At 52.6% G+C, this 16056-nt stretch overlaps 3 protein-coding genes across 3 annotated transcripts; 1 reads left to right on the forward strand and 2 right to left on the reverse strand.

Annotated features, from left to right (window-relative positions):
- Nucleotides 1-194: 194 nt before the first annotated feature.
- Nucleotides 195-1914, reverse strand: GUITHDRAFT_163878 (hypothetical protein; the record flags this gene model as incomplete). The annotated part of the gene is made up of 14 exons (XM_005830166.1): nucleotides 1819-1914; nucleotides 1643-1692; nucleotides 1546-1587; nucleotides 1402-1489; nucleotides 1278-1352; nucleotides 1122-1209; nucleotides 1024-1073; nucleotides 936-974; nucleotides 828-888; nucleotides 710-775; nucleotides 616-669; nucleotides 499-567; nucleotides 402-452; nucleotides 195-293 (listed from the first exon to the last, which is right to left on the reverse strand). The coding sequence occupies exons 1-14, from the start codon at nucleotides 1887-1889 to the stop codon at nucleotides 195-197; spliced, it is 903 nt and encodes a 300-aa protein (XP_005830223.1). The 5' UTR covers nucleotides 1890-1914.
- A 5483-nt stretch (nucleotides 1915-7397) lies between these two features.
- Nucleotides 7398-8341, reverse strand: GUITHDRAFT_153297 (hypothetical protein). Its single transcript, XM_005830167.1, has one exon. It carries the CDS (start codon nucleotides 8125-8127, stop codon nucleotides 7471-7473), a length of 657 nt encoding a protein of 218 aa, XP_005830224.1. The 5' UTR covers nucleotides 8128-8341; the 3' UTR covers nucleotides 7398-7470.
- Nucleotides 8342-12571: 4230 nt separating this feature from the next.
- On the forward strand, nucleotides 12572-13996 carry GUITHDRAFT_163880 (hypothetical protein; the record flags this gene model as incomplete). Its single annotated transcript, XM_005830168.1, has 7 exons — nucleotides 12572-12723; nucleotides 12778-13061; nucleotides 13115-13325; nucleotides 13379-13513; nucleotides 13564-13719; nucleotides 13826-13935; nucleotides 13984-13996. Coding segments are annotated over 7 exons (1061 nt in total), but the record flags the coding sequence as incomplete, so codon positions are not given.
- Nucleotides 13997-16056: the final 2060 nt, after the last annotated feature.

Genomic DNA, 16056 nt, shown 5'->3' on the forward strand with positions numbered 1-16056 from the left:
CGCATGTCATGCTTGGCTCGAGCAAGGGAAGCAGCTCACCCTTGACAGTGCACTTCTCGTCCACGAGCACCTGAGGAGGAAACCCTGGAGGATGGTGAGGAGGGAGGAGAGGACACGCGGAGCAAGACCTGCGCTGATCTGGAACGAAGAGATGCCATGGTGAGCTTCTATCCAGCGGCGAAGGTCCCCAACAGTCATCTGCAAGTCATCTTGACATGGTGTTGGGTACGAAAGAAAAGTCCAACTTGGAGGTTTAGAACAGCACTTGCGCGTTGTCCGTCGGGCAAACGAACCTGAATGACGAAGAATTGAGAGGAACGAGAGAGAGAGGGAGAAAGGGGGTAAGAGAGAAAGGGGCAAGGGATGAGCGAAAGATTGTGGGAGGGGAAAGAGCACGGTACCTGGATGGTGGTTGTCGGTTTGCCCTGATCCACCTGGGGAGCCTCCAGGCTCTGCAGGCAGTTGAATGTAGGAACTCCTCCTCTCCTCCTATCTTACACTCCGAGCTGCTGGTTGGCTGGTCACAGACGCAGTCTTGACAGCTTTGTATGCATCGTCCGTCCAGTCCTGCACCCAGCTCACTCGTAGGATCCAGGCTCACAGCCCCATCGCCACCTTTCCGAGGACGTTTCCTCCTCCCCTGAACGCTTCGAACTTCGGCTTCACCACCTGATCCACTTCAACGGCATCCATCAAGGGTCAGAGCGACCTTGGCGTTGCTCGGATCTTCCTCCCTGTGGTCGGACAGGGCGATCGTCACGGGAATGGGTGTGCCCTTCTACCTAGTCAGCCTGCCTTCTTCCTCACAGCATGGAATCTCCACTGACATTGCTGGCCCGTTCCCGCAGCTCCTCAGGAACGATGTTGCGAGCGAGGTCTTGCATGAACCTGTCTTATGCTCACGCCTGAGGCTTCCTCCTCCTACTTGCCGTCACCTCCGGTTGACCTCTTGGTTGGACCCTTGGTCAGGATAGCTGCAAGACACTCAGCCGCTGAGCGCTTTATCGAGCTGCCATCGGTCACCGGACAGGCCCGTCGTTGAGCTGGAATGCATTTCCCTTCCAGACCGTCACCTGCGCCATCGTTACACGTCATGGCACGGGCTGACTCAACAAGGCTGCCTTGTGGTTCTTTGGCTCCACCGGAGTATCCTGAGCGACCTCTTTGCTGGGAGCCTCGGCCTCCTTTCCGAGCATGAAGCCCTTCCCGCTATCCAACAAGGATCACAACACCAGGACAGCTGGAGGACAAACAGCAGCGTTCAGCCGCGTTCTTACACGAACGATCGCTTCTTGGTGCTGGGCTCGCCGTCGGGGGCCTGCGTCTCGGACTTCTCAGCTTTCTCGAACATGCTGGAGGCACTAAAAGTCAGTGAAGGCGCTCTTGCAAGCTTGCGATCACCTCTTGGTGAGATCATCCAGCGATGCCGGCCCGGCTTCAGCCCCAGCAGGAACGTCATGGTCAACATCGTCCTCCCCATCGTCAGCTCCTGCACGTGCCTCACTTCCTTGGTCGCACTGCCCTGGTCATGGGCAGCAGGCACACCCGTCTCTGGCTCTGGCTGGTGGGGAACGACGTCAGCTGCTCCTGCGCCCGCGGTCACACAGGAATGGGACGCATCAGCATGGAGGAGGGGTCCAACCTCCCGACTCGAAGTATGCGTCCAGTGCCTTCTCGACGTCCCCCTTGGCACTGCGACGTAAGGTCAAGGTGTGTCGGGCAGTCGGAGAGCAGTCGAGCAACGTGGAGCACAGAGGAGGACGGTCGACAATCGAAGGAGCCCAAGGGCTTTCACGGCACAGTACAGTATCTCCTTACCTTTCAATGTAGAACTTTGCCACGTCCTCGGAGGCGCCAGTCATCTCGACAAACCGCTCCATGTCGCCCATGATGCAGCGAGTCACTCCTGCTGCTGCAGAACAAAAGCACATCAGCATGCCACAGCAGCTTTCCTGACACGATGCAGAGCAACATCTGTGCCTGGATACGTAACTGATCCTCACTCCGCACCAGCAATCTTGCTCTTCCAGCCTCCTCAATCCATTCAACCCTCTCTGAAGCTACATTGCTATCGACAACCCTCAAGTTTCTACTGCTGTCATGGTCGCAGCCACAAGACGGTTGAAGCTGTAAAGCAGCTGCTATATGACCCGGCAGCAAAGGCTCAGCTCAAGTGTTAACAGCATATCTTTCATGCACGCACCGAACGCTGCGCTACACAGAAACAACCCTCGCGCTCTTCATCAGCTGCCTCTCAAATATCCACCATCTCTGCATCCTGCACCCATCGCATTGTTGCCTTTTGATAACCATAATCTCCTCCTCTGCCTACATCTGAATGAACCCCACCATTAATCCCTATTCCTTCTCGATGTCTTTCGCTCAAAGACATCATTACCGTCATCATTGTCATGACAACCATTACCCGCCTACTTTCGTTGCCATCGTCTGCCTTCCAAAAAGCATCATCTCCAATGACAGCCATCAACTCGACTTCCATCAATGCACCCTCAACCAAGGCTGCAAAGGAGATAGACTGAGACTGGTGGAAAAGTATGAGATAAGTAAGATGAGTAAGATGATGGTAAGATGAGTAAGATGAGTAAGATGAGTGAGATGAGTGAAATCAGTAAGATGATGGTAAGATAGTTTTGCAAACAGGTTCGAATCATGTCATGAAACTTGTCGCATCATCAGCATAACTGATCCCATGTCCTAGCGGACCAGCTTACGCCCTCATCCCCTCACTTTTACTGGGGCTGCCTGGCCCGGGCCAGCTGCAGTGCCTGGCCCGGGCCTCTGCTCAGTGGCCTGCTGCCTGACACTGCCGCGTGGCCCGGCCCGGGCCCGCCGTCCGAACGTCTGTACTGGCCGGGCGAGTCACTCCTGCGGCACTGGGTCCGACCGTCCATGACTCAAAGTTAAGTTAATGGAGTCCATGGAGTCGCGCCGGGCCCGGCCCGGACTCGAGAGCCTGACCACGCCGTGACGCCCCTGCGGGGGCCGGCCGGGCGGGGCCTGCCCGGGCCGGCCGGGCCGGACTCCGGACTCCGCCTTGACCCCGGGCGGTGTTTCCCGGCGCTGCCAGTGGGTTTACGGCGGCGGGCCCGGCCCGGATCTTCGGAATAGGCACCCCGGTGAACGGCGGCCCGCCGGGCTCCGGAATCATCGACCGGCGGGCTCCCGGAGCGGACTGCCGGGAACTTCGGAATCGACCCGGACCGCCGGGCGGGCCGGGCCCGGGCGGGCCGCCGGGGCGGGGGGCCGGCCTTTCTCCGCACCGTTGAACTTTTCAACGGTTGCCGTTAGAGGACTGATGACATAGCCCCAGTGAAACGATGCGAAGTTTTGTCATTCGGCTGTCATTTCAAAAATATCTTTCAATATTCAAAGTTAAAGATGAAATTTCAAATTATGGGAATCAAATTGATTGGAGATATTATTAATCAGCCCGGCGAAAACGAGTGATTTCATCAAGCAACTCTCCCCTGCCCCCACCCCTTCCCAAGCGCCCTCACTAGAAATAATTCGTCCCCAGCACCCCCACCCATTCAATCCTAGGGAAGTCCATGGTGGTGAATGGTGGTGAACTACCCTACCCCCACTGGACACGTCGAACCATAAACAACCATGCCCTGATTAAAATAGTTTATACGAAGCGGCCTCAGGACCCCCCAGTTCATACAGCTGCCTCAGGACCCCCCCTTGATAGAGGAAACCTAGGCTTCAAAAACCTTCTTGCTGTGGTTCTCGTTTCGACTGTCGCAATCTCATCGCTACCTCGCCTTGTACACATTTATACATTTATATCTCCCCCTCCCTCCCTCCTCCTTCCCTCCTCCCCTCCTCCCTCCTCCCTCCTCCCTCCTCCCCCCCGCCCTACTCCACTGATTTTCTAACTTGCTTGTTGTGTTCTGTGTGCACTTTCCCAACCTCGGCCTGTGCTTCTTCGCACACAAGGCCGTTTACAATCTCAGAATTTGATAATCCCGCTGCTCTCACTGCGTTACTTCATTCCCTTTGGTTCTTGGAGCTTGTTGCTCAACCTTTATTTCTCCGCTTCCAGATTGCTCTCAGTGCAGAAATTTGGCTGTTCTCAACCCCTGGTGCATGCAAGTTCATATCTCATAAGAGGCAAATCAACGTACATCTGTACCAGCAGCCACCGCACAAACGGAATCAAGAATGCAGAACCCTCCCCCCCTTCAGATAACTGTGATTCCAAGGAAAAGGAAAAACGAAGAGAGGAACAATAGGCAACCAATCACACTCGACAAGGAGACTCTTGAACAATACCTTCAGTACAGCCAGAGAGAGGCTGCAGCAAAATTAGACATCTCACTCACAGCTCTCAAGAATGTATGCAAGTTTGTTGGGCTAAACAACTGGACCGACAGCAGAAAGCCTAGCAAGATCCCGCGGTCTTCTCCCTCATCTGAGGATTGTGAAACCAGCAGTCAGTCAAATTCATCCACGTCAAACTGTGGAACAGACGATTCATCGAGCTCGGAATCCTTCCTTGACAGTGAAGCAATACGTCGCTGGAGCCCTCGCTCATTCTTCCATGATGAGATTTACGACGAAGTGATCGAACACTCATGGCTATAACCACAGTGAACACAGAGTGTATGGTTCGTTTATTTTCTGTGACCACAAAATAATCCTGCTTCTAATTGATCAATAATCAACTTTCAAAGTCAGAGCAAAGCTGCCAACCTTACTCATGTACGTATATTCGACACGTTGGCCAACGACATGATTGTATATACTCTTTGCTTGTCTAGAATTGGTGTAGTAGTTTCATGAGTCCCGTACTGCATGTCACGATCAGACAACTTAGAGAGACCTCATGTTAATTCGAACTTGCAGTTCGCAATTTTCTTTTCAAGATTTTCCAGTAAACCTATTCTTCATAAGGCCTGGACTTTGGCCCCTTCCTCAAAGATGTTCATTCCAGGATTTTGCAGTGAACCTTTTTTTCTTAATACACATATGACATGGACTCTCATTTCATTAATTTTTGCTGAAAGCTGCCACGGTCGGTGGTTCACCATAACAGCAATTTGAACATCCGGGCAGCCTGTGTGAGCCGCCTAACTAGGTTAAGCCTCAACGTGGCCTGAGTTATGACTGAGGATTCAACTGAGTGCTCCGCCCCACTGCCATGGTATGATCATGGCCGCGGCGCCCAGTGAGGGTTGGTTCTCACTCTCTTCTCTTCTCGCCGTATGGCCTGTGCGACAGTGTCAGGGTCAAGGCTCCTCGACTCTCCTGATTGTCCTCGTAATGATTTATATACACGCAAAATTGCAGGACCCGAGAGAGACTGAGGGTAAAGTGGCTCTCCAAAGATTTTCGATAGAAACAACAAAAGATGCTAGACACAATCATTCGCTTCAGGTCACCTATCACAATAGGTCGGATTCCGCCCTTTCAAGTTCCGCTGAATTGGCAGTAGCAATGAATCGCCCCCCTCTGGTGTATTCCTCGAGGAAAGCTCCCGAAGGGATTCCCAGCGCGATCGGCTTCAAGATGAGGTCAATGTATCGCTTTTTGTGATCATCAGGCAGTCTGAGAATGTACGGTCGCAGGTGCCAGGCTGGCCCTCACTGAAGACGGTCGCCAACCAGGTTTGAGTCAGGGCCCGGGGGCACTGTCAGAATCGCCGCAGGCACTGCAGCAATTCCCCTACTACCTCTCGCTGCCACGGATCTAAGATCCGAAGTTGTCCGAAGCAACGAGACCCGGCGGGTTTATCCGATCGGCGATGGCATACTAGTTTGGGCCCGGGACCGTGGCACACTGTGACAGACCGTACTCAGTCAGTGAGGGCCCTGCGACTCGCCCGGCCGTCAGACTCGGCTTTGAGTCTCAGTGACTCTCCTGAGGCTCAGGCTCACTGTACGGTCCGACAGTCCGATCATCGGCCCGGGCCGGATTGTCCATAGTACTGATTTTTACCTTAACTTAAGTTGAGTAAAAGTCTAGGCTGACTCTCTCCGACTCCGGCGAGGGACGGCCTGGGAGCCGGCCGCCCGGCCGGTCTTCAAGTTTACTCAAAGTTAAGTTAAAAATCAGTACGACCGTCCGGTGACAGTGAAATCTCAGTCACTTGAGTCAAGTTTGAAAATCTAGCTTTTAACTCGCCCTTGACCCGCCGATATGTGGGCGCTGGCGCCAGGGATGCTGGAGACGGCCAAGAAGGCGCAGAGACATAAGACGCACAAGGTAACAGTAACGTGAAACTTGAAACGTTCACTCTCCCTTCATCATCGTCATCAGTTCAAGTAGTGTCAGCACGAGCGGACCGCACCGTCTTGTGAGTAGCAGGCCCGAACGAGTCACGTTAGGCGAGCAGGCATCCTGAGGGCATCCAGACCGGCACTCCGATCTGATCGGATCAGAACGTCTCACGTGACTGTGACAAGCCTCAGTAGTGACTTATAGTAGCCTGCCGAAGGCACCGCCGGGTAGAACGGGGGCCACAGGTTGTCTCAGTCTGGTGGCGGCAACGAGTCAAGTTGTAGACAGCGTTCCGACCTGAAGTGCTAGCAAGAGCAGAGGGTTCCAGAGTGATAGAAGTCATCATCGGATTATACATGTGGGAGCAGAATGATGATCATGTTCATGGTTGGTAATTCTGCCGCTGAGAACGATCGAGATGAACCTTGCAGGGTTCTGATTGACACAACAGGACCACACATACGTATCACTGTAAGGCAGATGGTGACCTTTCTAATAATAGACGGTCAGTCAGACGATTGAAAAGCAGTTAAACAATACGGACGATGGCCCGGCCAGTGGTGCGGTTGGTATCGGACTCGCGGACAGTTAGATTGCGATCTGCTTTCCTCACAATGTGTAAGAATGCTGCTCCCAAACGATTGTCAATCAAAATCATTTTTTAGTGAGATACTTCCTGTTTGCTGCATTTTGTCATGTTTCGACATGACAACTACAGATAGGACTTTTGTGAGGGTTCATCTGTCAATGTGCACAAAGATGTAGTATTAGACTTAAGCCACGACTTCAACCTCAAATTCAAAGATTGGTGGTCAGGATAACACCAAGGGATTGATGACTTGGTTTTATCAGGTGTTAATTGACGAAGACAACGAAGATCAAAACACTCAAGACAAAGAGAACACAAACAAGAAGCCAACATCATCTAGGATGCGAACTTTCGGAACAATCATCAGCACAAATCTTCCCTTGGTAGCATTGTCTCTCAAGAAAAGCAAGCAAATCGTCAGCCTGACTCCCCCAGAAAACACTGTAAGAAACCTTCGTCTTATCACCAATTAGTTACAACTTCTCGCTTCAGGTCTCCAACGATCTTTTGGAGGAGAAGAAAGAATGACAAGGTGCAAGCTAATGTCGAGACGACCCAATTGTTTCACAAGAGTCTTTTCATTGGATAAACTACAGGAGAAAGAATGGAAAAGTGACAACGTCATCAAACATAGAAATTTACATGCAGAAGGAGCCAGGGTGATGGTCGTTAGCCACGTCCGTCAGCTGATCCTTCCCCTTCTTCACTTCAACATTGGAATCCTTGCGCAATGAGTTGAATAACCCTATCAACCCGATGATCCCAAACACCAACGACGCCGAGAAAATCCCAAAAAACCTCAGAGCCATCATCCCCGCTGCCCTCAGCGCCAGGAGTCCCACCGTCATCATAGAAACCGCTGCCCCTGCCCTGAGCGCCCAAGACACATACAGCAGACCCATGGACAGAGCGTCAGTATTGTGCGTGTCCTTGGCAGCTTTCTTGGACCTCAGCTGAGACTTTCTTGAACGAACAGCCTTGGCACGATTCGACCTTGCCTTCCTCCTGACGGGGCAGTCAGGGTCAAGCTGCCATGCCATCTTCTGGTTGTCCAGTTCCTCCTTCTCCAAACCCATCAATCTTGCTGAGAGGGGGGGAAGAGGAGGAGGAGTCTGGAGGTAAGTGGGGGTTGTCTTCTGAATTACAACTTGCCTGGTCCTGCCTGGCACAATTGTTCTGCTTCCTGATTCCGTGCTTCCCTTGCCAGATTTCATCCAAATATGAGGAGCGAAGCATGATACGCATTGAAGTGTAGACAACACTAGGACACTCTGAACGAAAAGTCTCGCTATCATGTTGGCCGTCAACTTTTCTTGATGTGTGGGTAAATTTCAGCAATGATAAATATGAATTTCTTTCCTTACGAGGATGTCAACAGGTTATTCAATATTACCAGATTGACAGTCTGGCAATGTCTCTGTGTGTTACTGAACTCCGTGTCGTGAATTACTCAAAGTGAATATTCAGTAAGCGATTCTTCAGGAACAAAGTCGAATAAACAATGGGGATGTGATTCAAGTTCAATGTCAATGTTGAAGATTTAGATGGCAACACAAGGCAGGATCCTCAGAAAGGTGGAAAAGTGGCAGAGCAGCGAAGAAGAGCGACGAAGGGAGTTGTGGGGAGGGAAAGAGCAGGAGGATGGGAAGTGCAGGGCACGAGGAATGTGAGGTCCGAGTGGGGGGCTGGGTCACTACTAAAAGACGTTTTAGTCATGAAAATGTGTTTTAAATACCTGTTCTACTATTGTTTTTGTCTCGGGCGATTGGGATCCCAAATTCAACAGGTAATGTTTGAAATATTTGAAAACAAATTGTGAAGAGTTTGCTAAGAGCTTGAAAATCTCTCGCCAAATACGTTTGGAAGCACCTCTACGTTGAAATTTTGAACGTACATCAAAAACCCTTTTTTAACACCACGATATATATAGTTGTAAGGACTCATACAAACATATACATTATTATATTATTTTAAATTGCACCCCAGTGGTGACGAAAGAACAGCATTTCGAAACAATTTGGGGTTGGGTAGGGTCCTGAAGTCCAAGCACTGGTTTGCGGGGCACAAGAGGTATGATTCTATATGTGCTTCAAGGGATATTCTGACGATCAACTTCTTGGCGTCCAGTGTTCGGCTTTGCTTCTTCTCCTTGTGCTGTGATGGGGGTAGTCCCTCAGTAGGTGGTAGGGGTAACAATTGTTTTTGAATACACAGCAGGGGTGCTTGACCACGGGTACATTTGTCATGTAAAATGCTGTCTAAGGTGGGGTAGTCAGTCTATAGAAAAATGGCGTGCCTTGTACCTGAAGAAAATTCGATCAGGAGGACCCTACCCTACAGTTCAACCGCATGAAAAGGGGTGTTGAAAGCGCTGTCAGGTCTGTCGTACATCTGTATTTTGTGAGGGTAGGGTGACAATTGGACCGGTTGAAATCTCTGATAAAATGCCACAACAACAGAGAATAAGTATGGTGGGTACTAAGCTCATGGGGTACTCTGAATTTTTGGGGTGGGGCAGCATTAAATAATTACTGGGGTCGGATTCGCGTAATAGAAATCTCAAATTTAAAAATAATCTAAAACGAAAAAATTGAACGTGACTTGACCGTCACGAGGAAGGGGGGTGGGAATCACAAGATCCCTCAAAACTCTGTAGGGCTCGAACGGGAGCCTGTTGAATATAGAGCTCTTAAGGAAGAAATGCAGAAGGGGTAGGGCCGCAGAGGGCAGCCTCGGCGGGCACTGGGGCCGGAGCAGTGTAGCAAGCAAGAGGATGATGGGATATGAGAAATTTCCTAATACTCCAAATAGATAACAGGTCGGCTACGGAAGGGAAGGAAGAAACCCTGAGTGGCAAAGCCAAGGGTGTTCCGGGAAACGATGAGTTTCAACAACGTTTGCAATTTTAAAAAGGTGTAGACTTGTGAGGGAAACGGTGTAGTTTCATTAGTATTATATACGTAAATGGTCATTTTAAAGTTAAATTATATATAACTTTCGTCAGATCGGGGATTGGCTCTTTGTGTGTATTGATCTCAATTTTCAAATTTAATCAGATAATTAGAAACTTCAATTTCATAGCGTCAAATTGCCCCAAGCAGCCTCATTATGTTGGGTCCCCTCCGGGCACCGCCCGGCCGGGCGGCCGAGCCCGGCCGAGGGCCGGCGGCCTGGCCGCTGTGGCGGGGCCCGGCGGCCGCAGCCTGTCGCGGCGGCCCGGCCGGGCGGGGAAAGTGCGGTCGGGCCCAGCGGCAGCCCGGACGGTGGCCGTGACTCGCCTCAGTCGGACGGCGGCGTCACTGAGTCACGGATGGCAGTTTGACACCGTGAGTCACTGCGGCAGCCGCGGGCCAAACCGCGGCCCACGGCACCGTCCGATCCGACGGTCGGACGCCGGCGACACAGGCTGCCGGGCCTCGGACCCGGTCAAAGTTCAATCTTAGGGCCTCAAACTTTCAGTTAAGTTAAAGATCAGTACGAGGACAATCAGGAGAGTCGAGGAGGCTTGACCCTTTTGAAGCCGCTCCGGGCCGACCGTCGTACGGTAGACTCTCAGAGCCGCGGGCCGGGCTGGGCCCGGGCCGCCGCCGGGCACTGGCAAGGATCGGATCCGGGCCCGCCGCGGCCGGGGCGGCCCGATGAAACTTTGAACTTGACTGTCCAACTCAGTGGGGTCCCTTTGGAAGAGTGCAAGGCCGTCGGTCACTGCCCAAGTAAAGGGGCATACGGCAGTGTGGCGGGTTGCATCTGAAAGATGGCGTTGATTTCCAGAAAATTCCCTTTGTCGAATACTGATTCCATTTTGAAATAAATGAGCCCAAATTGCGCTGAAAGCCTCGAAAGTTACTTGAATAACTCTGATTTGTATTCGGAACCCTCAAAATGAAGCAAATCATGTTTGTAAATCATACTTGAAAACAAGTTCTTTCGCTTATTTGCTTCGCTGGCAGTACTGGTACCCCAACTGTACCCGAGTTACATCTTCAAATATCTTACTAAATTAGTTCTTTCAACTTCAAAGTTTCTTGGAATATTTGATACATTTTTATGAATTTGGGAACCCCATCGCCAACTTCAATTGCGCCTTGCCAAGCTCGTGCAGCCCTCAACTACAAATCTTGGACTTCGCACGAGCTCCCTACCCCTACCCCTCCAGCGACGATGTACCCCCCATTGACCTCCCTTTCCCCCCCACCCTCCGGTCCAAGAAACTCAATTGAATCTCTATCATCGTGGACCCCTCCTTCCCCCTTCTCAGTTTCACCTACCCAGTGACACCCCCTACCTACTTTGGTAGCCGAGGTCCCATTCTTGAATGTCTGACCTGCTACCCCCACGCACCCAAATCCATCTGGACTCATCTGTACCCCCATCAATACACTCAAAGTACCCCGTTCATTACCATCTTTTCTGACACTGCCACCCTTCCCACTTGATCAAGACATCTCGAGCTTGTTTTTTGAATTTTGACCACCCGTGCTGTTATGTCTACTCATGCCTCATGAGGGTGGGTAGGGTGGGTGGATGTGGGCCAGGGGGTGAGGTCCTTTTATAACAACGTCGACACATAACAAAGAGAACGCGTTGGACCCCTTCGACAAAATCTCCACCCACCCTATAAAATACGATGAATATGCATTATAAAGTACCCGTACTGGGCCTCGAATCCCGTTTCGGGACCACCCGTACCCACGATTCTTTATCGTTTTCCATTAGCTCTTTTCTTTTTGCACTACCCTACCCTTTCATTGGTACCTGCTAAAACCACCCTACCCCTCATTTTTCCGCTACGCCTCAACTACCACCTATGAAACTACCATAACCCCTCATTCTAGACTGCAGTACCCTCTATTGGACTGATTCTTGTTTACCCCACCCCTCAAAGTCCCAAGAATTCATGAGACTGACCACCCGGTCACTTGGACCACCCCTAGTACCCACCACCATACTACCCCACCCTGTCATCATGAGAGGATCCCATGCATCCCCTCCCGATTCATGTGATTGGACCCCCACCGTATGCACTCGAAACATCACCCCCTCTCCACTACCCTACCCTCAAAACAAATTGATGCCTCTTTAAATTTCGATAGAGTTGCGTGATTCCATAGGTTTTCCCTTATCTAAAAGAGTCATAGTGGCCGCTTCATTTGCATTCTAGTACCACCCACCTGCTGTTTGCTTCACCCTACCCTGTCTGAAATACGAACGGAGATACAGAGGGGGGTCATCTCCCACGCGCCAAACCCGTGCATGGAGCGCGCAGGCGCTAGAAATGAAGATGGAGGGGCAGGGGAGAGATATGGCTCATTCAGTGATCAAGCGACAAGTCCCTATGTGTCTGAATACCTTCTGAATACCATGGGGACGAGAAGACTCGATGAAAGCTCCCGGTGCCTGTCTTCAAGCCATGCTTAACTCAGGATCATATTTTGTAGTTGATGTTTTTGGGATGCTGAAGTTGGAATCAAGGGTTGATTATTTGGTAGAACACCAGCAGAACAGATTTTGAATGCATTGATCTAGTCCATTACTGTCGATTCATGAGATTTTCCGTCCTTCTTTGCCTCAGAAGAGGCTCTTTAGTGCGGTTCGTCACGTATTTGTACCAAGCTGAGGATAGGGTTGTCAGGAATAGCTATGCTGACACGAGTAGACATGACGCTGATCGCAACGAAGTAACAAGCGCACATGATACCGCCATTGCCTTGGGGGCGTTCTCTCTTACACTGTTTGAGCAGATGCCAAGGAGGCCCACAAGTGACGAGGCCATGCGGGCAGCAAGGTTCTTCCTAGAGGGTTTCATCGAGAGGACCGACAGCCAGGATCACATTCTCCCCAAGAATGACACCTTCTCCCCCTTCTCTGGGTTTTGCAGAGTTTTTCCCCAGGTGAGATTCGTTGATGTCATAAGTGCTGTGCTCCCAGGCTGACCTGTCGGGCAGTTCTCGAAGAAGAAAGACGGAGGCTCTGCCACTGACGGGGTTTCAAGGGCAGCTTTCAACAAGATTTGTCTCGAGTACTTCGAGGAAGGGATGAGAAAGCCGGCGAGGAACGGCAACCCTGGTGCTCTCGAGGCAAACCTTGCGCAGCAGAGAAGGCACTTCCTGAGGGGGCGCTGGAGGGATCCCAGCATTGCAAGGGACTTGGCTGAGCTGAAAAAGTTGTGGTCGAGCATGACCCCAGAGCAAACGAATGCCTCCATCGCTCTTCTGGAAGACTTCTCCAGGCACTGACTCGTGATCTAGCGCTGGTCGGTGAGCTGACCTGTGTCACTGGTAGGTGGAAGCCTGGTCCAGCAGGGAGGGGAGGGGAGAGGCTCACGCGGAAACGTGGGAGTGATTCGGAGGATGAGAGTGAGGATTCGTCATCGTCGCACCCTACTCCTCCTGCTCCGAAGCTCTCGCGCACTGGGGACGTCCGGGGGGATGCCCAGCACCTGGAATTGCTGTGCAAAGTGGCCTTTGGATCGTCGGAGGTGAGCTCCGATAAGGTGAGAGGTGCTTCCTGGTGCAGGTTGTAGAGGGTGACAAGCTTTGTTCCCAGAAGCCTCCTCTTGTGCCGACGTCACTGGCAAACCCGAGCTTTCAACATGAGGCTAACAAGGATCTGTCAGAGGTACCTAAGAAGGTGGAGAAGCATTCATGGAATGCCAAGAGTCAAGACTCTCCATCCAACAGGGTGAGTCCTACCCTATCGTTCCTTGAGTCTTCTCACTTGCTCCCGAGCAGTCTCCTTGTGTTCAGCCTAAGCTGGCGTGGCCGGTGAACGCTCCCTCTGCCCCTGCTGTCAATACCTCGTCCTCCGCTCCTGCTCAAGCCAGCAAGCCTTACAAGCCGCCTGGCTCTGTCGCTTCTATTCTTGAGACTCCTCCTCTTGTACCACAGGTATTCAACGCAGTTCCTTACTCCCTTCCCTCCCACCGGCCCTCTCTCCTTTGTCCTCTCGTCACTCACATGCTTTCTGCGTCGTAAAGGCTGACTGTACCGGCAGCATGTTCGCTCGGGTTACAACTTGGTGTCTGATATGAACCCTCTCTCGCTCGGCGAATCGCACAATCAGCGTGCGGAGTCTGTTTCTGCACCCTTTGCAAGCTTGTTCCGGTAAGGAGGTGGAAGGAGGTCAGGAGGAGGAGCTCACGTTTCGTTCAGGTTGTCGGCATGACGTGGGATCGGACCTGCTGGTGCTTCTTGTTTATAAACGTGTCATCAGAGGGGAGCCGCTGACGACAGTTGAACATGTTCATTCTCTCAAACCTCTCAACTTAAATTAAAGAGTTTCTGTGACCTCTTGTAGTTTCTGCCTTGTCGTCTTGTTCTAGCTGGCAGATCCTATCTCTCAGCTCCTGCACTTGCTTGCGGACATCTGGCGTGCTAGTTAGTGTGGGAGCAGTTTGATCATGGAGGAGATGGGGGAAGCGCGGAGCACGAGACAAGGAGAGAGATGTTGGTAAGATGAGATACCCTGCAGTTGGATGTTGCACGTTCCGTTCTTGACTGATGAGATGAGCATGAAAAGCTCTTGTTTCACCTGCTGCCACATCACTATGTGGTCCCTACCATCTCCGCCGCTAACCTTTGCAAGCTCGTCGGTCGACTTCCTCAACAACTGAGAGCTCAGGGCCCTGGGTGGGTGTCAGCGCATCAGAGCAGCTGGAGGCGAACTCCTTACTCTGCGTCTCGAGCTACAACTGCTCTTCGAGCCGTCTCTGTTCATCACATCAGGGATGGTGGGGCAGGAAGGAAGGAGGAAGGAGAAGGGCGGAGGGAGCTGGGAGCTGGGAGCAGGGAGCTGGGAGCAGGGGGCAGGGGGCAGGGAGTGAGAGGGGGCAAGGAGCAAGACCAGCGTCTTGCTGTGGCTGGTCGAGCGGGTCGGCAGGAGGCAGCCACACGTGCTTAGTCCTTCTCGTCTCCCCAGGGAAGCTACAACATCCTCGTCACCTCACGCTACTCTCTCACACCTCACGCACCCTGCGGGGGGGTAGGGCTGGAACATCTTGGCTCTGGGAGTGTGCGGCACTCGCTCTGTTCTGCTCGACAAGAACGGAGGAGGATGGGGAGTTTGAGGCTCCTGCTGCTTGTACCGCGAGGATGGAACGGACGGAGGTCTGCAGGTCGCTCAATCTACGTCTCCTCCCCTCAAGCTCGCCTTCCTGCCCCTGCCCCTGCCCCTGCCCCTGCTCGTGCGCCTGCTCGCTCCCTTTTTCCTGCCTTCCCATCTGCCTTGCTCTTTCCCTTGCTTCCCTCTGACGCTCTTCCCTGCTCCCTCACCTCGTCGGTCTGGCGGAGGAAGGGATCTCGCGGGGAGTGATGGGCAGGGAGATCGGACGGCGACGATGGTCCTGCACCTGGTGAGAGATGGGCGCTAACAGCGACTTTCCTACCTTGGAGGAGTACCACAGGTTGGGGTTGTTGCTGATGCGGAGAGCGCGTGAGAAGGAGGAGGAGAGGGAGAGGAGAGGGAGAGAAGAGGGAGAGGAGAGGAAGAGAAGACGAGAGAAGACGAGAAGAGAATGGGAAAGGAAAGGAATGACAACATTGGTATGAGGACAGGAACAGTCACCTGATAAGACGAACTGATGGTCCAGCGGCTAGACCGAGAGCAGCTGAATCGTAAGATCAATCTCCTCACCCTTCCCTGCCTCCCTGCCTCCCTCTGCCTCCCTGCCTCCCTGCCTCACCTGCACGTCGTTGTACCAACTTGTTCACTTTGCTTGCTGAAGTCTGCGATGATTCTCCCTCCAGCACCTTGGATGATTCAACTTCCTGCCTTCTCCCCTCCAACCCTCCCCCCACCCCTTCCCCTCCTCGCCCCCCACCTTCCCCTCTAACCCTCCCCTCCCCTCCCTTCCCCTCCCCTCCCCTCCCTTCCCCTCCAACCCTCCCCTCCCTTCCCCTCCAACCCTCTCCTCCCCTCTCCTCCCCTCCCTTCCTCTCCCTTCCTCACACCTGGGGCTCGCTGTACGGAGTTCGATACGTCTGTTTGCGCGTCGGGGCAAAAGTAGCAGAAGAAGACTGGGAGGGAGAGACGTCAGGAAGGAGAGAGACGGTGAGACAGCACCGTGGCGTTTCTAGCAGAGGGACGAGAAGCAGGAGGAGCAGGAGGAGCAGGAGGAGACACGGCTCGGGGGGAGGAGGAGGAGGAGCTTCGTGAAGATCTGGGGCGGGTACAGGATGCCTGGCTGGTGCCGGAGCAGGGGCAGGGCGTGAGAAGGGAGGGGGGGG

This window comes from Guillardia theta (genome assembly GCF_000315625.1).
Source record: "Guillardia theta CCMP2712 unplaced genomic scaffold GUITHscaffold_47, whole genome shotgun sequence".
NCBI classification, from domain to species: domain Eukaryota; class Cryptophyceae; order Pyrenomonadales; family Geminigeraceae; genus Guillardia; species Guillardia theta.

Excerpts from the sequence above, each read along its gene's own strand:
- GUITHDRAFT_153297 (XM_005830167.1), bottom strand. The coding sequence starts at position 8,127 with ATGATAGCGAGACTTTTCGTTCAGAGTGTCCTAGTGTTGTCTACACTT.